General features: G+C 39.5%; 3 protein-coding genes and 2 long non-coding RNA genes across 6 annotated transcripts; 2 read left to right on the forward strand and 3 right to left on the reverse strand.

Annotated features, from left to right (window-relative positions):
- Window positions 1-561: 561 nt before the first annotated feature.
- cgasa (cyclic GMP-AMP synthase a) lies at window positions 562-3,323 on the reverse strand. The gene is made up of 5 exons (XM_008428844.3): window positions 2,377-3,323; window positions 2,033-2,246; window positions 1,555-1,812; window positions 1,292-1,391; window positions 562-1,047 (listed from the first exon to the last, which is right to left on the reverse strand). The coding sequence occupies exons 1-5, from the start codon at window positions 3,178-3,180 to the stop codon at window positions 696-698; spliced, it is 1,728 nt and encodes a 575-aa protein (XP_008427066.1). The 5' UTR covers window positions 3,181-3,323; the 3' UTR covers window positions 562-695.
- Window positions 3,324-3,419: 96 nt separating this feature from the next.
- On the reverse strand, window positions 3,420-8,719 carry eef1a1a (eukaryotic translation elongation factor 1 alpha 1a). Of its 2 annotated transcripts, none has more exons than XM_008428841.3 (8): window positions 8,625-8,719; window positions 6,506-6,690; window positions 6,205-6,384; window positions 5,743-6,039; window positions 5,323-5,473; window positions 4,887-5,143; window positions 4,381-4,615; window positions 3,420-4,240 (listed from the first exon to the last, which is right to left on the reverse strand). In XM_008428841.3, the coding sequence occupies exons 2-8, from the start codon at window positions 6,647-6,649 to the stop codon at window positions 4,116-4,118; spliced, it is 1,389 nt and encodes a 462-aa protein (XP_008427063.1). In that variant the 5' UTR covers window positions 6,650-6,690; window positions 8,625-8,719; the 3' UTR covers window positions 3,420-4,115. The 2 variants fall into 2 exon arrangements, with proteins under 2 accessions (XP_008427063.1, XP_008427065.1); XM_008428843.3 differs by lacking the exon at window positions 8,625-8,719 and adding an exon at window positions 8,181-8,447.
- A 398-nt stretch (window positions 8,720-9,117) lies between these two features.
- LOC103476463 (uncharacterized) lies at window positions 9,118-10,230 on the forward strand. The gene is made up of 2 exons (XR_535475.2): window positions 9,118-9,209; window positions 9,794-10,230. It is a non-coding gene; the product is annotated as an uncharacterized LOC103476463 (long non-coding RNA).
- On the reverse strand, window positions 10,161-20,823 carry slc17a5 (solute carrier family 17 member 5). Its single transcript, XM_008428840.3, has 11 exons — window positions 20,264-20,823; window positions 18,328-18,524; window positions 17,978-18,211; window positions 16,816-16,903; window positions 15,511-15,597; window positions 14,847-14,965; window positions 13,622-13,783; window positions 13,365-13,497; window positions 12,644-12,791; window positions 12,382-12,472; window positions 10,161-11,731 (listed from the first exon to the last, which is right to left on the reverse strand). Exons 1-11 carry the CDS (start codon window positions 20,346-20,348, stop codon window positions 11,594-11,596), a joined length of 1,482 nt encoding a protein of 493 aa, XP_008427062.1. The 5' UTR covers window positions 20,349-20,823; the 3' UTR covers window positions 10,161-11,593.
- A 4-nt stretch (window positions 20,824-20,827) lies between these two features.
- LOC103476460 (uncharacterized) lies at window positions 20,828-23,318 on the forward strand. The gene is made up of 2 exons (XR_535474.3): window positions 20,828-21,382; window positions 22,383-23,318. It is a non-coding gene; the product is annotated as an uncharacterized LOC103476460 (long non-coding RNA).
- Window positions 23,319-24,494: the final 1,176 nt, after the last annotated feature.

Consider the following 24,494-nt stretch of genomic DNA (forward strand, 5'->3'; position numbering starts at 1 on the left):
ACACTGTAAAATTTTTATTTGGCTTAATTTAGTAAAAACTAAACAGTGTCAATCATTACATTGCATAAATATCAGTCACAAGATGACTTTTTCTCCCTTTATTATTAGTGTAACTGGTATTTCTTTAACATTAAACAAATGTTTAATGTTAAATGGATTAATGTACAATGGATTATATAAGAAAATATAAGCGAATAAACATTACTTGTACAAAAAAGAGACCCAGTTTCACCTCATATGAACAAGATATGACTAAGGCGAAGCCACCAAGGACCTGAGTGGGATTGTATTGATAGGAGTGGTTAACATCTCATCTGGTACAAGTTTGTACACTGGGGGAAAAAATTGATAAGCGGACAACTAACGCTTGTACAGCATATTTTGTTTGGGCCATTGCAGTAGGTTAATCTGCCGATCGTGAATATATTTCATTCAAATGTTAAACTCCTGAACCTTTGTAATATTAAAAGTAGATTTATATGACATAATAACTTCTGTGATTGTAAATGTGTTTATATAGTGTTGAGAGGAAGACGATGTTGAATTAGTGGAAACAATAGATCCAACTCTTTAAATATTTAATAAACAAATATTTTATTTATTTTACAGGAAAAAAACCCTGTAAAGTCTCTCACATCAGTGAAATTGATTTGACATGAACGTTGTGCTCGGATCAGAATTCCCCAATCCATCGCTCAACACGGATTTTGAAGACATGTGTCAAAGATGGGGAAGCCATTTTCTCGTTGTTGCTTGATGCAGTCTGCCAAATCCTTGCAACGGGTTTTTCCTAGACCAGAGAGAAGGTTCTGTCTGGGGATGAAGAAGTTGTAGAGTTCCCCGTGTCTCAGGTGGCTTTCGAAGTCTTGCAGGAGCAGGCCGAAGCACCGACTGAGATCTGACGCTCCCCAGTCGCTGTCTCTGGTTCGGGAGCAGCAGGCGTGCAGGAGCGTCGTCTTGGCGTGATAGGAGCAGAACTTGGCAAATGAAGGGTTGTTTTCCTTCAGTAGATGCAGGAGATGCTTGAGGAGCTTCAGACAGTCTTTTCTGGATAAAAAAAAAAAACTTGAATAAATACATTTGAGAAATGATAAAGAACTGAAAAAAGTTTTGAGATTATGAATCCCACACGTGATAAAAAAATACGTTTCCAGAGGGTCTGGATTTTCCATTGAAAAAAATCTGGTTATATCTTTTGCCGAGGTCTTTAATTCTGTAATTATGTTAATGATTACATTTTTTTTTTTTTAAAACTATTTAGTGTTTGCAAAAAATGTGTAAGCAGTCTTGCCTGCAGCAGCTTGCTCCCTCTCTTTCACAGCATTTCTTCTCCGATCCATGTTTCTTTATAATGTCCTTCTCAATGTGAGAGAATGAAATCCGCCAGACATCTGTGATGGAAAGACGAAACAGGCCATTAGCTGAGTGTAAGGCTTGTCTAGTAAGATAACATGTAAACTCTTTAATCTTCTTGTATTAGACATTCCTAATCCTCTTTTCAGTCTGTGGACACTTGGATAATTCAGTTCAGAAGTTCTGTAAAGTTGCACTCACCTTTGTTAAGAACGCCATCGTTTTCCACGTTGCCTCTACCTTCGTATTTTGGCACAAGGTAGTAGGGTTTCCGTTTGTAATCCCGTTTCTCTTTAGTCCCAAGCCACTGGTCAATTTTCAAACCGTCGCTGGTGAAAGACGGCCAGCTTGATTTCACTTTGAGACAGAGAACAACATCGAGGGAAATGGTGACTGAGCCCACTTTATGGGTCAAGGTCACTGCAGGGCAGCCTCCTTTTTTTTTCTCAATCGTCCACGCTAAAGCAAGAAAGAGAGTTTTCATTACAAAATGATGACTGGTTTATATTCACCTCACCCCCCGAAAAATACATGGAATTACTGGAAATGTGATATATTCATGAAATATTTGCATTCTTATCATATACCATATCAAACAATTTCTGTAACATATTTGTTTGATTAAGTTAATTTGACATAAAATGCAAATGCAGAACAAAGCCCCAAGTTGGGCACTAACCTGGAAATCCCTTGGCAAATTTCTTCACTTCTTTTCTGAACTCGTGAAGCATTTCGCTTGCGGATAAAACATCTTTCTGCTGGAATTTTATTAAATGGCTATTGCCACGTTTTAATCCCACGCTGTAGAAGGCTCCGTTTTCCCCAAATGGTTCAATCTGAACTTGTTCAACAGGCATTGGAAGCATAACGTCAAACTCGTCAGGATCCGAGATCTGTGTGAACAAGAATGTAATTTGGCATAAATAACTTAGTGACGTTATGGTTACCAGATGATATCTATAAAAATGTTTGTGCTGTGAAACACGTTCAATAAATTTGAGAAACTTAGCAGTTGTATCTTACCTTAAGGTATTCATAATAACTTCCTGTGTGCAGCGGTTTGTCTACGTCTTGAAAACATATGGTTTCCTTTTTTAAATGCCTAATTAGGTTTTTTATAAAATCATTAACAACTTTACTCGTATCTGATTTGTCCTTTGCCCTAATCTTCAGTTTTTCTAAAGTAGGCTGTAGGACAGAATCCATTGAAACTGATCTTGTCTTCAGCATCTTTGACTTTGTTTCGTCAGCATGTTCAGTATCGTAGGACTTATCAGCAGTTGTTTCTTTTTTTCCTCCTGAAGGTTTCTCTATCTTTTTTTCCTTAAGTTGTGCGCCTTCCATCTTTCCTGCAGCCTTGGTACAGCGAGTTAGGGTCTCTGCCTTTCCACCAGCTTTAGGTTTAGTGGTCTTGAGAGAAGCCTTTGCTGTCTCTGACCTCATTGTTGTAGCTTGTGATTCCAGGTCTCTATGCAAAGGAGGTGTTTTCACTGACGTGGACCTGCTGGAATAGATTTTGGTTTTAGTCTTCTCTGGAGGCGTTTGTTGTTCCCTGCTATGCTCCCTCGCCAAATGTTTGCCCTTTTCTTTAGTGGTTTCCTTCACAGGCGGCTTCTCTTCCTCATGGTTTGGCTTCAGAGGATCCTCTTTCTTTTTCCTCCTGATGGTTTCCCGCCTCTCCTTTCTAGAGTCCGAACATTGTGTTGAGTCAGGGCTCTTTGCCTGACGAGATCTCTCTCTGCAACTCATGATGAGGAAATGAAAGCAATGAAACCGCGCTGCTGAAAATATACTAGTGCTATGCTTCCTGTTACACGCCCCTACCATATTTGGTTGAATGCCCTCGAGCTCTTCCGTGCGCAGTTGTATTCAGTCATTTGTTTTCTCACAGTTTCGATTTCTTTTCATTGAGTGGATATATGTGCATTTTTCATCATTATAAGAAAAAGAGGTTTTTTTATTCCTGTGACAACACCTACATCTTGTGGTTATAAGCTTGAATTAAAGGAATTTTCGGACTTTCCAAATGCATAGGTTCAGATACATAGTACTAGCAGACAACAAAGTACTTTGGTTGAAAGATGTTTAATGTTGCAAAGAGGCTCATGCCGTCTCACAATAAGGTGCAGTAGCTTATGCCAATTCAGTATTCCTCGGTGAAAGTGCAAAATTAGCAAAATGCCAATCAAAGTGCTTCAGGAGTCAAAAAGAGGATGTTTTGAGTCCCTTCACAAGGACAGGCTTAAACTTCTTCTAAGTGATATTTAAAGCTTAAATACAACAGATGTTTCACTAATACACTAAAACGGTTCTAGCTAACATGTTTAACTCTTGCTATTGGTTCACATTGAGCAGCAAGAAGGTGCGAACACTTAAAGCAGAACATGTAAAAAGACCCAGGACCATAACTCCAGACAGCTAAGATTTACAGTGTAAGTCTATTTGTTCAGTATCACAGAAAAATATTACCAGAAACCAAATTAACAGCTCACATTTAGTACCATGTTGTTGTTGTTTTTTTTCTTTTTAATTTCTTGTTTCCACATGTTACACAATGGTAGTCTAACCACTGAGATGGATTCGGGAGTATGGCAACATGGATTGAAGATCTAACATCTTTCTTTCCTTCGAATGCTTTTGCGATGCATTGTGATGATTAACCAGTCTTTGATTATTAAGTTGAAGTGGCCAATCATATGATGGAGTTGGATGAGGGCTGTCCTGCCTTGGGAGACCTTGTGGTCGGCAGAGCAGCACAACATTCATTTGTTCCTCTGGGCCTTCTGAGCAGACTTGGTGATTTTACCAGTGGTAGACACTTTCTTCTCCACACCTTTTATCACTCCCACGGCCACGGTCTGACGCATGTCGCGCACCGCAAAACGACCTGTGAAGGACGTTCAAGAAAAAAATAAAATAAAACGATGCAGAGCACAACTTAACAGTGCCGTATTAGATACTTTTGAGGAGCCAAACGAGACATTGAGAGCTTTTCAAGTCATTCAAGCCCTTCCCAGTTGAACTTACCCAATGGAGGATACTCGGAGAAGCTCTCAACGCACATAGGCTTGCCAGGAATCATATCAACGATGGCGGCATCTCCAGATTTGAGAGATTTGGGATTGTCTTCCAGCTTCTTGCCGGAGCGGCGGTCAATTTTTTCCTTGAGCTCTGCAAACTTGCAGGCAATATGAGCAGTGTGGCAGTCCAGCACAGGAGCATAACCAGCACTGATCTGCCCAGGATGGTTGAGGATAATCACCTACAAAGAAAAGTGAATGGCCTGTAAATAGGATTTTTTTTTTTCTGATTTAACAGTATCTACATAGTGTTTTACTAATTTCCTTTGAGGTTTTATAGGCTAAAAAAAGAACATCCCACTGCCTATTACTGTGACTTGGTAATGGAAATATTTTCTTCTTATTTTTGACCATACTTCAAAAATAACTTGATGCTATAAATACTTCAGAAGAGATCGTTTCATGTTTCTACACAGGTATTAATTTCTATAAAAGATGGTTTGTAGTGTCTACCTGAGCAGTGAAGTTGGCAGCTTCCTGTGGAGGGTCGTTCTTGCTATCCCCGGCCACGTTGCCACGGCGAATGTCCTTCACTGACACATTCTTGACGTTGAAGCCCACGTTGTCGCCTGGGAGGGCCTCCGTCAGTGCCTCATGGTGCATCTCCACAGACTTCACCTCGGTGGTCACATTAACGGGCGCAAACGTCACGACCATGCCAGGCTTCAGTATTCCTGTTTCCACCCGACCCACAGGCACAGTTCCAATACCTGAGGAAAAGGAGGCCACACAATATGAGCATTGGTAAAAGATATCAAATGGTTCAGCTTTGGATTTTAAAAAAAACATGCTGTCCTACAAGGAAACTGAATGCAGTATTAAAAAATGCAATTCCATCTCATGTGCTAACAGAGTTTTTATCTCTTATGTTCGTAAATGTGCTACATGCCTCCAATTTTGTAGACATCCTGCAAGGGAAGACGTAGAGGTTTGTCTGTTGGGCGTGTTGGGGGCTGAATGGCATCCAGAGCCTCCAATAGTGTGGTCCCTGATGCACTGCCATCCTTCCTGTTAATCTTCCACCCCTTAAACCATGTCATCTAGAAGATAAAAAAGGAACAAATCTGAAAAGTAACCGTTGAAAAAAAAAAAACATTCACAAAACATCCTGTAGTACAGTTTTATAAATTATTCCATAGAAAACTACGTAAGCCAATGGAAATGTGAACTTATAGACGGTATAATATGCTAGTAATCAGTTGAACACGCCTAACTTTTGCATGTTCTGTACGCCTGACGATAGTTTCTTCCCTATTACTGTGGTGCTGTTGACCGTCATCACTGGTTTGAGTTGAGTCCAGATGCTTACGTTTGGGCTTGGCTCAAGCATGTTGTCTCCATTCCAACCAGAGATGGGCACAAAGGCGACAGTGTCTGGGTTGTAGCCAATCTTCTTGATGTAGGTGCTCACTTCCTTCACAATCTCCTCGTAGCGCTTCTGGCTGTAGTTTGGCTCGGTTGAGTCCATTTTGTTGATGCCCACAATCAGCTGCTTCACTCCGAGTGTGTACGCCAGGAGAGCATGCTCCCGAGTTTGTCCGTTCTTGGAGATGCCGGCCTCGAACTCTCCTACACCTGCCGCTACAATGAGCACTGCACAGTCGGCCTAAGGATGTACAAAAAAAAAGAAAAAAAGATGGCCATTATAAAATGATTGCAAATGATCTTGAACATACATTCCAAGATGGCTTTTGAATACTACTTTAGGAACAGTTATAAAAACAGATCCACTAATTCATTCAGAGTTGGGGTAATTACTCATTTTGCAGACCTGAGAGGTGCCAGTGATCATGTTCTTGATGAAGTCTCTGTGGCCTGGAGCGTCTATGATGGTAACATAGTACTTGCTGGTCTCAAACTTCCAAAGTGAGATGTCGATCGTAATGCCGCGCTCCCTCTCTGCCTTTAACTTGTCAAGCACCCAGGCGTACTTGAATGAGCCCTTCCCCATCTGGAAATTTTTTTTTAATCAAGATCATTTTTTATTACAAGTGACTATCTTAAACGAGACAATTTCCAAGCCATCTACTTGCATCAAAGGGTTATTCTTAACTCGTCCCCATTTACTTTACCTCAGCAGCTTCCTTCTCAAACTTCTCAATTGTTCTCTTGTCGATGCCACCACACTTGTAGATGAGGTGTCCCGTAGTGGTGGACTTGCCGGAGTCCACATGGCCGATCACGACTATGTTGATGTGGAGCTTTTCCTTTCCCATGACGACCACAATCGGGGGCAGAAGTCACTAGTCTGCTAAAACTGTGGTTGAGTTATCAAGAACAGGAAATGGATGAACCAGACATTAGGAATGTACATTTGATATGTACACGTTAAAAAGTTAATGTATATTAGACACTCGTATGTAATTTAAGTATTGACTGACTGATGAAACGATTTTTGATGCAGAAATGTTATGACCAGCAAAGATATAGAGAAGACTCTTTCCCAGTAGACACTCACTGACAACCTCCACAAACTCAAGGATATTAATGGAAAAGTTGCAAAGCCAGTGATGACTTGAGGAGCCTGGTACAAAGTCAGCACAGTTGTCTTCAAGGCACCTCAAGCCAAAAGTACCAATATCTACTTTAATGAACATAGTATCGTGACTTTGTTTAATTGGTCAAGAAACGTTCCTGACCCAAACTCCACAGAGAACCTATAGGTCAGGGGTGCCCAAAGTCAGTCCTCTAGGTCCGGCATCCTGCACGTTTTAGTTCTCTCCCTGGTGGTAGTAACAACCTTTCCAGCTTGTCAATGTTCCTCTTAGGCCATCTAACGAGCCATCATTAGATGCCATCATCTAAACCAGCGCATTAGATGCGGGAGAGGAAGAGAACTAAAACATGCAGGATGCCGGCCCTCCAGGACCGACTTTGGGCTCCCCTGACCTATAGAGTATCGCAAAAGAAGATGAAAGACTCTTCAGGTGAGCCGGAGGTCGCTGTTGAAGCAAGTCGGGAATCCAACACCTCAGTACCTCTCTGCTACATTTCAGAATTAAAAATCTTTTCATTCAGTCTTGTGTAAATCTTATTTTCCGTGAAGCTGCTTTTCATCGGCTGTAAACCTGAATGATTAAGATTACATGTAATTAACCCTTGAAATATTACTGATAAATCTTTTAGGCTTCATTTTTAAAATTGACAAAGTACGTTAACCTTTGCACGATATGGTGACTTATTGAGATGTATTTGATGGGAAAAGCAGTTGATTGTAGGTATTTTAAGGGAAGATTCCAGCTAAATGTGCTTATATTTTCAGAAAGCAAACAAAAAAAGATCCTCAAACGTTTAATATCTCATTTTTCAGAAATGATTCAAGATGCTGCTCCTCAGACCTCTGACCACTGAGACTGAACACAAGACGCCTTGCCCCTCCCACTCTCTGCTCCTACATCCACCCCTGCGCTCATCTTTACATCTCAACTTGTCTTCAACACATCTGAGTCTATCAGGTGATATTGCAGACTCTGGACTTGCTCCCTTCCAAGCCAGAATCCACCATTTTGTCAGATCCAACCCTCTGACAAGTACAGCAGCCATTTCTCTGACACTGCAGATCTCTGCATAAAGGCTAATGCAGATCAGACTGTAAAAACTGCACGACTGTTGCGCTAATCAAGTGAAACATCACAATTCCTTCCTTGCACGGGCAAAGTTTGGCATTTAATTATTCATGCAGTTTGCCATTGTCTGCATCTAACTTAAACGAGACGGGGCGGCTCCGGTGGTAACATGCATCCTCACATGATCTTGTTCCAGACAGGTCGAAGTGGATCAGTCCCAGGACAGCTGCCACTTTTGTGGTTTAATAGATGCCCCAGAAATAACGTCACAGCCACTGCCGCAGTGCGCATCGGCAAACAAAAGCTGCTCAAACTGCGGGGAAATCCCTAAAAAAGCGCCGCCACTGCGGTAAAACCAACGTCTGAGGGATTTAAGGGGAAATTCCAGCCCTCCGCCATGTTCTGTCATCTGCTCGCTTGCGGACGACTGGGTACGTATTAAATACCAGCAGGTTGTATTCTGCATCACATCTCTTAAAAAAAAAACACACACACACACACACACCGGGATGATGCTTAAAAAAGAGAGAGCTTCATAGAGATGTTCATCAGAACTACAACGAATCGTCCCTCCATGCGTGTTGTTTTATTTATTATTTTTTTGTCTTGATGTGGTGCGTCGTACCTGAGAGCTGGCCGGTGTCAGGTTGGCAGCAGGAGCGGAGAGGCTGCGGAGAGACGCTGATCCGTTTATAGCTCTCAGGACAGGCGGGGGTGTTGCGTAACTGCGCACAACAGGCTCTGCTCAGCATCCCAACGAGGAAAACTGCTAGCAAACCGCGTTATAACAGAGAGCACAGCAACCTCAACCAGCCGCCGTTGTCAGTTTCATTTGTGCCGTAACGCTATCTTGAAAGCAGTGTCCGCCATTAAGTGGAGAAAAATTAGTTTTTTATTTTTTTTTTGACTACGCGTCCGATAATTAAAATGCCTCACATGCGCATTGTTTTAGTGTTTAAGAAGCTTGTCTGGACGGAGAAAAGTCGCTTAGCAGGCCGCAACAATACACAGGAGGTAAACTGCTCTCCAGACGCGCTGTAGTTGGATTACCGTGAACCCAGCCATCCTTTAAGCCTGTCTACTGCGTCTGTCCGACAATTAACGCAACAGCCACGAGCCACTGACGAGAAGTCCAGTTTCAGGCGTCATTGATAGTAAATCATTCATGGTTACTCCAACTGTGAAGCCTGGTGGAGAGGGGGAGAAAGCGGTAAATCCAATTTCACTTAATTTGCTTGAAATATTTGTGGATTTGATCAAAATATACTAAGTTGTGCATAATTTAAGTATTTATACAATTTAAATGTCACACATTCTAAAGTTACAGCTGCAAACATTTTCGGGCATGCATCAGTCAGAACAGCCTGGCACATCCACAATGAAGGTTGATGGGGAGCAATACTCCCCCATCAGGAGCAATTTTGAAGTCCTAGTCCAGATTAGATTTAAACCTGGACTTTGACTGGACCCTTCCTAAGTAAATATGCTTTGACTGAAATTAAGCATTGCATTGTAGGCTGTATTTTCAAGCTGAAAATTACATTTTGTTCTTAATATTTTTAGCTCCATTCTTCAACTCTGACCATCTTCTCTATCATTGCTGAAACAATGCGAGTTCATTGTTTCAGCAATGTGTTGCCAACGTGTTGCCAATGTTATTCAAAATGCAGCCCTTTTCCATGATGAACAAAATGATAATCTCATCCCTGCTCTTCTTATTATTTTCTGTTTCTCCACATATCTTATGAAAAAAAACGTTTTGGCTTCCTTTTAACACTTACCTTCTGCTTGAAGCTCTTGAAGAAAGACATGGTTTGTGGAGTTCATGACAGCTGACCCGTCAATGGATTTTGGTTTCCTGCAGCTCCAGCATAAATGATGAGTTCCCTTGAAGTTGGCGAGCGTATCCTGGCAGGTTTGGAGTTGTGCTTGTTTTATTTCAACTTTTGGGTGATGGATTAAGCAATACTCCCCAAATTTCCTAAAACTTGAGAATGCTTTACAAAGATAGCTCTCATTCACACGTCACCATCCTAATCACAGCTGGTGTTTCTTGCATTTGTCTTTATGATGTTGTTTGTCCGTCGATGTAAAACCTCTAAAGTCTTGACAGATTTGATGTGCTTACAAACTGTTTTGGAAATGAAAACCCAAAGCAATGTCAGATTTGTCACTGGCTGTATTTAATACATTTCCATTACATGATGGTGAATAAAGACATTTTTCTGGAATGTTTCCATTACAATTATTTACCTTCATATCCGTTTACAGTAGAACGCAATACACAAAGTCCCTTTGATTCCTTGTATATCAACACAGAAGCAAAGATTGAGAATATATATAATCAGAATATGTCTAAAGAGCTGGATTACAAGTGTCTTAATTAAGGCATAAGTGCATTATTTCTACTCCCATTGTGGTGCTACTTGTGAAAAGCAATATTAATAACACATTGGTTTCACATATTTAAATGAGATATCAATTTTTAAAAAACTAAAGTAAACTTAATTTTAAGAAATTAGATCTAATTCAATTGACACTGAAACTATTTCACTTTTCAATCTGTTTATGGCATAAAACACCTGAGGAAACAGTGCCCTTCATTTGAATCACTGATTTAGAGTTTAACTGTAATTCCCTTATTGAGAAACAAAAAGCTTATTTTCAAGAAATACTGTAACCCGTTTTTCTCATGTGATGAGCACTAAAAACTACAAGGAGGGCCCTGGTGACCCCTCAATTAAACAAAAAAAAGAAAAAGTAAACATTAAGACATAATTCCCGAAACACATTTACATAGCAAAAAAAGGCAACCACAACAAACAGAAATATAAGGACTTTTTAAGGCGACCTTGATATAAGGCTAGTTTCTTTCATCTCATTAGATGAGCTCAGATAGTTTTTTGTCTTTCTAAAGGAAAATCTGTAAAACAAACACCCCGGCTCTTTAGTCAAAGTCCTAAAATAAACCACCTCACATATGCAAAAGGAGACAGGTACAGAGTTAAAATGTAGATAAAAATGTGACAAATTACAGTTTTTGTCATCTGGGTTGTTGTAGCAAGGTACAAATGTTTTACTAAACTTTACACAAAACAGTTGGAAATAAAAAAAACTCCTTGTTAGTGTAGATCTTTGTTGGTTTAAAAAAAAAAAAAAAAAACAAGAAACGGATTTACTGTAGGATTTTTGAATGACAACACAATGAAAGCAATGATAACATTATTGCTTCTGTAGCATCATTGCCTTGGAGAACATTGTGCCAAGTTCCTAATGAAGCTTAGATAACTGGTTACAATGCAGACTCATTTACTGGCCTTTTTCATTCAAACATTTAGTCTGTGGTTGTGAAACTGTCAACCTTTTAACTAAAACCAGCTACCCTTTATACTGTCCTCTATGGAACAAAAAAATATACCGTTTTTAGCTCTTTTCTTCTTAAGATGATAAGATAAAAAATTTTTAAATCAGGTTTTCACGTCATTAAAATATGGGTCTTCTTTACTATGGCTAAGTCAGAAAATATGAACTCTGCTGCTCAACATCAGCACAAACTTCTTACAGAGTTTTCTCCCTGAATGGACGAAGGACGAATCAGTCTCCGTGGGAGTAGGTTGAGTGGACCGCCCAGGGCTGGACCGTCCCTCGTCCAAACACGGCGTAGAACAGAGCGCCAAACACGTTGATGGCAGCGGCGATGTAAAACACAACCTGCCATTCCTCTATAGTGTTCTGGAAGACAATCAGCACAGACATGGATGAATTGCAGTACACACAAAGCAATGTTTCAGATCAAAATAACTCAAATTAAAGTAGCAGATCGGTTAGAAAAGTGTTTAAATCATTTCTCTAAAAGCCTTACATGTGTTCTCTGCACAATAAAAATGATGCATTTTTGATCATTGAATTGCACAGACAGAACGGCTGAATTGTGACGTCGTCCTAGTGAAACCATCATCTTGGTTTCCTGTAGTAAATTAAACATTAATGGTAGCATTCTGTAAAGAATTGTGTGTATGGAGCAGTAACTTCTAATGTTATTAGAAGTGTTTGCTTTGGGTCTCCACTCAGAAATCAAACAAGTAAATAAAAACTTTAAGCAGTGGTTGCAGAATTTTTTTTTTTTTTTTTTTTTCATGCAAATCGAGCATAGAAAAAATGAAAAATAGTCCCAGGTTGAAGATGACCGCCCCCAAGTGGTCAAATGTTAACATGTACATCTTTTAGATGGAAGAGTAAAGCTTCAGACTCATTGTTCACAGTTTGAGCGACTCTAATGAGGTCTTCTTTATTGGTAGGAAAAATAAAAATAAAAGTCTTAACCTGAAATAATGATAAAAAAAAAACAAACAGTTGCTTTCAACCATGAAACGCCAACTCACATTGTGTGTAAGAGCTCTTGCTATGACTGGTCCCACCATGCCAGGAATAGTGGCAAAAGTGTTGGTGATTCCCAGCAGGATACCGGCATACCTAAGAAAATATGCATGCATGAAAGTCACAACTGATCAACGTTCACTAAAGCGTGTGAAAACATTTTGAAACAGTTTAATAACATTTCAATGTGTCACAAAATGTAGACTAGTTCTGAAAAGTCATCTCTCAGAGCGGGATGGGCAGACTGGTTCGCGAACATCATCTTACGAAGGAGCGATGTCGAGGTGGTTGATGTTAAAGCCAGAGGCCGACACTCCGCCCAGAGCAGAGGAGAGGGTGAGGAAGGTCACGGCCAGGCTGTAGTCACAGCCTGTGTAACCTGCTGCCACCAGGAACACAGCGGGCCCAATCATACCTGACATAAAAACATACAGTGTTTTTTTTTTTTTTCAATCAAAACCATCTAAAACAGGGCTGAAGCAATAAATCGTGATGAATCGATTATTGAAATAATCGTCAACTAATTTAGTAATCGATTAATCGTCAAGTGAAGCCCACAGACCCCCAAAAAAACACCATATTCAAAGCAGCAATTAAGCCAAAACTGTTCATAAGATGAGTGTTTTTACCTTTGCATTGAAGATAAAACACTTGTGTAAATATGTTTTACCCAAAACTCTCCAAGTGGCAAAGTATTAACGTCACCTGGTTCAATTTCACTGAATCAATGCTAAGTTATTGCATTTTAAGCACTAAAATGTTTATATTTTTATTTGAAAAAGGAAATGAATTTTTTTGTTTGTTTGCATATTTTAATGTATTTCTAATTTTATGTAAAAAAAAAAAAAAAGTTTACGTGGTTGAATAACAAATCTGGAGAATGTGCCAACTTTTTAAAAATCCGATTAATTGTCATAACAATCAATAGAATAATCAATTACTAAAATAATGGTGAGTTGGAACCATGCATGTAAATGTTTCTGATTACCAATCAGAGAGAAGGACTTCCTGACGAAGACCGTAGAGTAGAGACGAGTCTCTCGCAGGTAATCGGCGACTTGGCCGCTCAGCACGGCCATCAGAGCGCAGCCCAGGTACGGCAGAGCGGAGAGAAACCCGTTCTGTCAGGACAAACATCTAAATATTCTTCCTTTTAACAGAGTCTGTCTGGCATTTCCTTCCTGGGTTTTATTTTCTATAACAAAACGTATCATTATTTTGCAGATGTTGTGCAGCCTTTCTCACCTGCTGTATGCTGAATCCCAGGATGTCATTCATGTAAGTCGGCAGGAGAGTGAGGAGCGTGTAGAAGGTCCAGTTGTAGGAAAAGTGAGCCACGACGATGGCCATCAGCGGCATCGAGGTTACGATGGCTCGCCAGGGGATGTGGCCCGCAGAGGTAGACAGCTGGGAAGAAACAAAACAATGTGGAAATGTTGGAAATGCATCGTCTCTTTGGTGTGTGCTAGAAGAGACGTCGTGCTTATTAATCGGGACAAAACTGCTTCCATAGTTTGAGTTATATCTGCCGTTTGATAACCTTCAATGAAAGATGGTGCATTAATTGAAAGTTTTAGTTCTCATTTTCAAAAAAAAAAAAAATGTTGAAGGAAGAGGACGTTTAATGTTACACTTGAAAACAAGTGAAAAGGTGATTCTAGGCTCTTTGTCTCCCCCTGCAGGAGTAAATTTGAGCAACAATGGTCTCATTTCCACTTTTGTTGCATGGCGTACTCTACTGTTGAAGTACACCATGCAACAATAGAGACTAACGAAAGCATATAATTGGCTTTAATTAAATAAATTAAAAGCAATCACTAGTGAGTCAATGAATTAAGTGTTTATTAATAGCAGGGTTCATAGTCTTTTCCCACTGTAAAATTCAAGCATTTTCAATGATTTCAGGCACTCGGACGAACGCCGTAATAAATTATTTCCGATTTTAAACAACAATTAAGGCACTTTTGGAGCTCCATAACTTGTTGCTCTTGCAATTTTTAAGTTTGAAAATCATTCAGCGCATCAAACCTTGACAAATTCTCTTAGCTAGCATTGCACATGACAATCATACGTTATTAATCAGTAGAAGTTAAATTGTATAATAAGTTGAACTATCCATATTACTTTAAATTACAGATGCTGATGCCTGCAGGAGGTGTGTTTTAGGGTTAAATGTTCTACATTTTATGAAACTAAGCTCTAGTTAACCTAGCTGAGTATTTCTGCTGACCGTGTTCATATAAAGGAATAGATAAAGCAGCATTTACTCAAATTTCATAGGTTATAAAACATATCTACACGTGAATAGCTTCAAACCGTGCATGTTAAGTTGATGCACACTGTGGTTGGCTATTTCATACAAGTCATCTTTTGTAAACTGCAGATTCACTGCAAGTTTCGTCACCAAACTGCTGAAGAAGACAGATAAGAAAATACAATTTGCAACAAAGAAATGTGTGCGAGGTGATACCTCATTTTTCAGAGAGTTGGTGATGTAAAGCCTCTCCTGCTCCGATATCCGGGGGTGACTGTTTGGACTGTCAAAGACGAGGAAAGCCCACAGGACGAACCACACCAAGCCGACAGCACCTGGACACACATGGACACACACGCAGATGCTTTGCCTCACCACAAACTCAAGACTTCAACATCCACATGATTGCACATACTCAGAGACGTGTGACTTTTATAGGCTCCAAGACTCGGAAAGGACAGCGAAGCAACTTTACAGCAAGTCAGCAAGAAGCAGATGCAGTGGAAGTTGTGGATGGTTTTAATCAACAAGCCGTTTCCTCTTCGGTCTGCTGAATCACTGTTTCCACAAAACAAAGAGGAACAACCAGCAAACTCAAACTGCTCCGTCGATATCACGTCGATTCATTCCTCACATCCTTCATCACTCAATGGCAACTGATAAAACATCCGACGCAGTTGACCTTCATTGCTGTAATTCAATATCATTTAACAACTTCTAAGAAATTCACAACAGCCTGATCACAACTTTTAATAAATGACAGAAGAATAACTTGTGGGAGTCTTCATTGTTCGCCGTTTAAAAAACAGTGATGTAACCCAAGTAGCAGATTAGCAGAGCGACTTTTCTTCAACTACCCACATTCAACGCGCATCATTACCAAAGAGGTAGAAGACGTAGGGCCAGCCCATGTAGAAGCAGATTTCACCAGACAGAGGCAGAGCCACGACGGTCCCCAGCTGGGCTCCTGGGACGGGACACAAAACGGAAAACATCAGCCATCCACAGCTGCAAACAATGAAACAGCAAGGCTACTTATTTCCAGTTATTTGTTTGTTTATAAGTTGGAATAGTTTTAAAATATATGCATAGCGTACTCCTTCTCCAATAAGTAAATTTGCTACAACATAAGCAACAACCAACCATCTGTACAGATACATCTTTAAACACAAACTGGCAGCGTATAAAACAATAAGAAAGAAAGAAAGAAGATACATCCTTGTAACAATAAAGTACTCTACTGAGTCATCATGCTTCATTATACCCTGATAGATAGAATATTGCATTTTACTATTTTCTTTAAAGTAAAACTTGATCTGCTCTTTGGTTTGTTTAAACAGATTTGTTCCATAAACGGAAACACAACGCTCCATTCGTTTACTTCTGACCTCTCAAGCTCTAAAGTCTCTGTTCTCTGTGCAAATGTGTTGGTAATATGCTATAACTTGCAGACTATAATAAATTTAGTTGATTTTAAGTTGAAGGACAATTGGGCTTGTTGGACCTCTGTAGCGTTTTCTGCTTATATTTCTACCCATATATTCTACAGCTACTGATGGCGTAGTAGTGACTGAAATAGAGAAAGCAAAAATAATCAATAAGAGTGATTAGCGAACAAGACTACAATATGGATAAATTGTTGTGATAATTGTTGTTGTGTCGTTTTATAATGACAGTGTATGTCATTATAAAATCATAAATTAGCAGCAGAAACTGGAGAGTTGATCAACCTCATCCTCGTGGCTCCCAGTGTGCTACGCAGTAAATGACCTAATCAAATCATGCTCTGCAATTGGATTTAGCACTAAGGAAATTCTCGTGATTTCAGTTCAGAATCTGTATCATCATAAACATCAGCACTACTTGCTGCAGTGGATTTGGCTAAAAAAAAAACAAAAAAAAAACATGCAGATAAATTATTTTCTGATTATAGTTTGTCAGACAATGGGGAACAATAAACAACTGTGTTTAGGAATGTACCGGTTAGTCGTGTTTGTGTCCTGATGAGACCTAAGCTGACCCGCATGATTAATGGCAGGACGCCGTTAGCAGTATTAGGGATATTAATGCAACCTCTGTTAAACATGGCTCTAAATCACGATGCAGAACCAAAAATGGCTTTAATAGAACGTGGCTGATAATAAAGCAAACATTTTGTAGCATATTTTCCTGCATCTCTTCTCACCAATGTATGAAATGGTGAGGAGTCTGCTTCTCTCCAGCGGGGGGGCCCATGATGCCCACATGGTGTACATCGCAGGGAACGTGACACCCTAAATACAAACGAAAAGAAGAAAAGTTACAAGAAATCTGATAATAATATCTGGTTATTTATTATTTTTGTTTTTGCATGTATGGTTCCAAGAGGAAGTATTCCCAGCCATTGTGAAGCTTTTAAACCATCTCTGTCAGTTTTGGACAAAGTTAAACGTACTGAATTTACCCGTCATTGCCACAGATCATCAGTTACATTTAGATTAACATGCTGTGATCTAAAACATTTTACTTTTGCTTTATGGGCAACAACTGAACCCCTGAAAGGTGAACCGCAGTCCTGTTCATTGAATGAACATTTTCATTCTCCTCCCCAACACAACGACGCCGTACTCATGTAATGACGATGCGTTCATAATGGTGACTTTTTTTTTTTTTTGTCTTAGCTAATTTTAGCTCATCCTGTAAACCTTATTATCTTCAGATTTCTTTTTAAGAAAAGTTGCAAATATTTGCAACATTTTTACTGTTGCAAATATTGATTTTAAGGATGATTTTATGCCTTTTCCAGGCACGTAGCGCCATTTTACAGCGCAATAAAGTAACTATGTCACCTTCCGTTGTTGTGGAAATATCACACATATCAAACATGACTTATAAGAAATTTGACTTTTGCTTAGGCACTCTTGAATGGTTGCCATGGGAGATTCAAGGATTTCTCAAACATGCATAAAAGACTCAAGGCAGCACTCAGGATATGTTTTTGATGAGGGAATAACATTTTAACACGATATAAAGCTGGAAAAAAGTCAATTTCACATAACACCAGCCCTTTAAACTTATTTCAATAAAGAGTAGGGAGCAAATCTGATGCAACTGATGTCTAATATTTAAATACCGTACTTTTTGTAAGCACAGTTTTCTCATAAACTCCTTCAGATGAAGCTTTCCAAATGAGTATTATGGCATAAACACAGCACTGATACTTGGACATTCTGCTTTTCCTCCGCTTTGTGCAAAAACTCCTCAACTTGTTTAACTCATTAAATTATGTCCGTACTGCGAGAAAGACCAACGCTTTCGTGACTTTGACTCTAACGGCCGTGTTGGCAGGAACGTCCTTGCTCGCTTACCTCTCCGACCCCCTCCAGCACTCTCACTACGATGAGGTAGCTCGCGCCCAGGTCGGCGGCCAGAGGCGTGAGCAGCGTGAAGAGGGCGGTTCCCAGCACGCCGAATCCCATCAGCCACTTGGCTCCGCAGCGGCCAGCCAGGTAGCCGCCGGGGATCTGCGTCAGGATGTAGCCGTAGAAAAAGGAGCCCAAGATCCATCCCTGAGTCGCAGAGTCCCAGTTGTACACACCAGCCTGAGAGAACACGCCAAGTTATTATTTTGAATATTTCTTTGTAGAGCTATTTAGAATGCTGAAAATAGAAGGCTGTAGTACAGTGGTACGTAACCAAATGTGGCTGTAACACTCACCGACTGGTTGTGTTTGGGTTGTACGGGGGTGTTGTGGGGGGTGCACATCGAGCCACTGTGGTTACTGCTGGACTGGTGGGTGTTGTTGAGCATGTCCACCATCGCCACACTGAGGTTCACCCTCAGAGAGTAGACCACGAAGAATCCGTAGCTGGAGAGCAAAGCCAAGCCGTAGCGCGAAGAACAGCATGCTGGCGCTGAACGGAGGAGGAGAAAACGGATAAACGGCCCGGTGAATAATTTCCAGTAAATCATTGCATTTGTGTCCACAACATTTTGGACAATAACAGCCGTTATTACTGAAGAAATTGGAGAAACCCGGGTTTGTGGTCTGCAATACGTTTGTTTTTAACTGTTTCAGTACTAGACCTACTTTCAGAACAACAGGTCCAGTATAACACCTCAGTCTGGGAAGGTCAAGAGGCCATAAAAAGTACTCTAAAAATGTATCTGTGCAAGTTTAATGTGGAAAACAAAGAAAAGATGTCATTAAATTAAGTAAAAATGACAAATTCTTTTGTTTTCTTCTCTTTATGTATGCAGGTTGTTGTTTTTTTACCTTGAAAACTCAATTTCATATCGTATCAGGCGGAAGAATATATGATTAAACAGTAAAAAATAAAATCTTGAATTAGATAGTGGAACAAACTGTACAAACATTTATTCATGCTCTTTTTTTTGTCTTCGCCAATAGGGATTCAGATTTGGAAAATTATCAATATAATTTTCCCAGCCTTTTTCAAAACAGAGTATCTTTAAAAAAAAAAAAGAAAGAAAAAAATATACATCACTGGGGCACTAAATGCTTCTAGTTTAAATAAGTTCATTCTGTTTTTAAATTAAACATATCTGTTATTCTTTTAAGTATCTTGCACATAAAATGTATTACAGTTGTTTATTTTATAGCATTCACGTTAGAGCAATATGAATGTTATGTTGGCAGTTTTTTTCATTACAAAATTGCTTCAGTCATCTGCTGTAAACATAAACACACCAAGTTTGTTCATAATTTTCCATTTCAATGTTATGTATTAAAGAGCTTTGACATGAAAAGCACATGTTTTGTATTCATTAAACAAAAAAAAAAAGTATGCTCATATTTTCCAAGTTAATTCTAAACAAGTAATTTCCACCTTGAATCGCCTTCTCCCTTGAATGCAGAAGTGGTTGTATTAATGATGTAATTAATTAATTTACATGCAAACTCTTAGTCACCCTAGTTCGACTTGTACATGAATCTCCAAACTTTGCATTAAGCACAGGTAGGGACCATTCTGATTCTACTATATCACAATTTATTTCAGAATTGGGAAGCACCGCTTCCTTAAATTGTAATTGCAGCACTGGCACAATCTTCCAAGCAAAGCTGAATTTTTGTCAGAAAAATTCAACTAAATGTAGTCTGTTAAAAACACTCCAACACTAAAGTAGCTGAGTAACTCGTAGCTGCAACTTGTGCTTCGCATGCTTAAATCTGAACATTGATCTGAACTGTAACCTGCGCAGTTTCTATGCAGGTATGTAAACAATGACGCCACTGACTCAGGTAAACCTGTTTTATGAGGGAAGACTGACACGTGACTGAGGTTGGCATAGGAAGTTCTCCACGAAGGCAAACAGGAAAAGATACGGATATTCATTGGGTACACCTGAGAGTCAGTGACGTAATTAAAAACATATTGGCGATGTAAAATAGTTGGTGGCAAGGAGTGAAGTTTTTGTTGACAAGTGTAAACAAAACAAACAAATTTGGAAGTGGGAGCTTCTCGTCTTTAAGTGCACTTCAAAATAACTTAAATAAACTCAGAATTGTCCTTTTGCGTTCTTGAAACAAAGAAAACCAGACCACCTACTCATATCTGTTGGGTGAACCTTGCTAGCCTATTAGCTGCAGACTTTTAAAAATATATTATTATTACTATTATTGTTGTCTCACCTCTATGGACTTTGTCGTCTTGTCTTCGGTGAAGGAGCGGCAGTTGCTGTTCGTCTTTCTCGGCGTCAGAGTCGTAACGCTCCATGTTTTCAGCAGAAAGTGGCCAGAAGACAGTAGACAAACAGCTAAACGAGAATCATCACTGTAACCAGTGAGAGGAACGAAAGCCTTTCTGACGTCAAAAACTAAGTCACGTGATCTGCGACAGCGGACAGGAAGTAATGGTTTTCTGTATGGCAAGTAAGTTTGTCATACAATGGTTAGGCTCTTCAAGATACAGTACCGTTAAAAATATCCTCACCCAACATTTTAAATATACTTTTTTGATAGTAGTAACCTTAGGTAGACATAAGGGGGAAACATATTGGCCCGAGACCAGGAATCTAGCCCAGGACAACCACGCTGAGAACTATAGCCTCTATATCTTGCCCGCGCTCTGCCAACTGAGCCACCCGCCACCACATTTCAAACGCACCTTTTGCGGTGACGTATTTCCGTTTACATTTAACACACGTTGATCACTTCCAGTTGCCACACGCGCTCTATTGTTTTTGTTGGTAACTGCTAGAGCTAAACCATGAAAAGAACTCAAAAGTTTAAACATTTGCGGGCTACAGGTTCAGCAGCGGAGTTCTGTTGTGTGCCATTTTGCCCAATGACTAGTAGGTATAATAGAGTACTTAGTTTTTTCCATTTTCCTTCTAATTTGGAGTTAAGGCAACAGTGGATAGTGGCTGTCCGCAGGGAAAACTTGATAATTAAAGCTCACACTCGCGTGTGTAGCCGGCATTTCAAACTTCGGGATATCAAAGAGCCAGCATCACAAATGGGAAGACGGCGGTTAAAATGTGGAGCTGTACCAGTATTATTTGAGTGGAACAATTACTCTCTTCCATGTCCAAAACCGAGGAGTTTGGAGAAAGTAGCCGTGGATGTCCTTAAGGAACATAATTATGCCTCAGTTCCTGAACCAGCAGTGGTGGATTTAGTGTCGGAAAATAATATTCTTAGGAAAGAAATCCACCAAACACAGGAACAGATTGGGAGCCTTATGCTGAAGCAGCGTTTTGGCATTCACCGTTTTGCTTCGTCCGACAAGGACATTCAATTCTTCACAAGGTAAATATGTGCGTTGATGTATGTGTTTGTAGTATAAAGAGTATTAAGTCAATTTAGGACACTTATCCAAAAGTTTTATACAAAAATAAAAAGTCCTTAGTGTTTATATTGTAAATTTGATCAAATAGGAAAACAGTGATTCTTGAGAATAGGGACAAAATGGGTTTTAATTTTCCCATATATATATATATATATATATATATATATATATATTTTTTTTATTTTTTTTTTTTATTATTATTTTTTATTATTTCTCAACCTTATGTATGCAAATATGACAAATAATGTTTCGGAAATGTGAAGATGCTAAGGTGCAGGCTCCCAGTTGCAACATTTTTCTTTAAATTACATTTTTAATCAACGTGTGTTAAGCACCACAAAATCATTCCATACTAGTAACAAAGGGCAATTGGAACAAAATCAGCCCGTCAAATTAAAGCCCAAAATGTTCTTTCCATGTCTTACCTTTACATGAAAAATTCACAGAACAATAATCCAGAGCAGGGGGGAAAAAGCGTAATTCTTGAACCCCAAAACATAAATAATTTTTCTGCTTAATGGTAATAATCTCATGTTAGAGTGAATAGTCCCACTTGGCTCCATTGTTCCAGCAATTTGAGATTTTTGATAGATCATTCTTCTTTATGAATCTTTTAAATGGGTAAATACATATTTGGTGGGTTCTTTAATGAAACTTCTAAAGCAATTATTAGATGGAATAACTTTTTATGATGAGATAAGTAAGGGCAAAAAAAAGAACCTAAGAAAAAACCCTGAGGAAATTCAAATGGCGCATATAGATAAAAATGTCCAAAAATGGCTAATTTAATACACTTGCCAGGACAAATACCACTTCTGTTCTTCACTTTTTTGCATTATTGTTGGTGCATATAGTGAGAAGACAGTGTAATGTGGTTTACTAGATGTTTTTGATTGCCGCTACATACTTTGAAAAGAATCTTCAGTTTAATGTTAACTGTTTTGTTGGGGTTTTTTTCAGGTTTGCATCTTATGACCACCTAATGCGTTTCTGGGCATTGATTGAGCCGTTTCTGCCAACTATGATCAGTGTTCGACAAAACATCGACACCACTCCCTCAACGCATTCCCTACAGCCCATTGAGGAGTTCTTCCTGTTCCTAAGCTTCCTTGCCCTTGGATCCAAGCAACAGGACCTTGCGGATCAGTATGGCATCCATCAGTCCTCAATCATCCAGATCATCACAGCATGGAGCAACTTTTTATTCATGGTACTCGGCTCAATTAGAATCTGGATACCAGAGGATCAGATTCACAAAAATCTACCCAGAGACTTCGAGGACTACCCTGACACTACAGTCATCATTGACAGCATTTAGCTGAGGTGTCAGTGTCCATCTTCCCCTCTCCTCCAGAGTGAGGTGTCTTCTTTTTACAAATCCCACTGCACTCTCAAGGGGCTCATTGGGATTGCACCTCACGGGCCAGTGACATTCATCTCCAGACTGCACACAGGGTCCATCAGTGACAAGCAGATCACGTGTGAATCTGGTCTCCTGGCCCTCTTAAAACCAGGGATGGCTGTCATGGTAGACGGAGGCTTTCCTATTGACGACATCGTACCCTGCAAGGTTTACAGGCCAGAATTTCTCTCTGGCGGGTCTCAGATGCCTGCGGGGGAAGTGAGGAAGACGGAGGTCATAGCACGTCTTAGGGTGCACGTGGAGTGCCTTGTTCGCCGGGTCAAAGAGCACAAATTGTTTGACTCTGAAATTCCCCTTGGCGTTTTTGGGATTATCAACCAACTGTACACTGTTGCTTGCCTACTCACAAATTATGAAAATGCCCTCTAGCTACTGCTTGGCCAAAGAAGCCTGACAAAGTATGTTGCATCTTTACTGTTCATTTTGTAATACTGTTTGCTACTGCCATAAAATTAAATTACTTTTTCATAATACTCTGCATGTCACAGACCCTTTTTTTCCCGCCTTTATCTCTGTGTTTACATCAAGTATTTGCATGACAGTCAGGCCTTGAAGTGGGATATAAAATTTTCATCTGTGGTAGGATGCTGCTGTATGCTGCAAGTGTGACACACAGCGAGGCTGTTGCATAAACATATCATGTGGCTACTCTTGTTATGATGGGAAGCCTAACTCAGTATGCCTGAGGCAAAGAAGAGCAGAGGATTCAAACCGCAAAGTAGGCATAAACAATCTACCACATCCAATTTTTTCCTACAACTATCATAAAAGCCAGAATATCAACACAGATTTATACTATAACTCTCACATATTGTGCACCAACATGGTAGAACATATTAGAATTTGACAAGTCACATGATGAATTTGACCATTTTATAATAAAATTTATGTGACCCAAGATACGGAGAGAAAGAATCACATTACAACATGTAAAAATATGCATATTACTCTACTTGAGGTATAGTGTCATGATGCTGTTGGAAGACTTTTGTTCCTGTGACAACCCAGCACAGCTTAAGATAGAACATTCAGTGGGACTCAAAACTATCCACACTCATTTTAAAATTAAAATTTTTTGTGATGTATGAAACGAGAACAAAAAGTTAAAAAGTGTTTTTCAAACTACTCCCACCTTTAATGTGAAGCATATACTTTTGGACAAAAGAAAAATGATTAGCCTGGTATAAATACCCTTAGCCTGACACTTGCATGTTTGGGATATATGTGATGCTAAAAAAGTCAATACCACGTCAAGTGTAGCTTTCTAGCAATCCCAGTTATTTGTGGAGAAAAGCAACTCAGAGCATGATGCCACTACCCCCATGTTTGTAGGAATTGTGTTTTTTTGTTGATGTTTTTGTTTTATTTGTCTATGTGACAAAGTGACCTTTTGGTATCCCCACCTAAAAATTTATATTTGATCTCAGAAACTCAGAGACCAACGTTCAACAAACTTTTGGAACACTTTTTGAGAGCTTCTGTGAATTACAGTTAAAAACAAAGGAGCATTTGGTGAGTCTGTGCTTCGTGATGCACTTTTATCGAGCTTATATCTGAGAGGGATTGCACTATAACATCATGGGACACAACATGATTCACTTTCCTCTGCTTTATGGGATCCTTTTTAGCTAAAAACATATAAAAGGTGT

The sequence above is a fragment of the Poecilia reticulata genome, chromosome 15, assembly GCF_904066995.2.
Source record: "Poecilia reticulata chromosome 15, P_reticulata-male-v2, whole genome shotgun sequence".
NCBI lineage: Eukaryota > Metazoa > Chordata > Actinopteri > Cyprinodontiformes > Poeciliidae > Poecilia > Poecilia reticulata.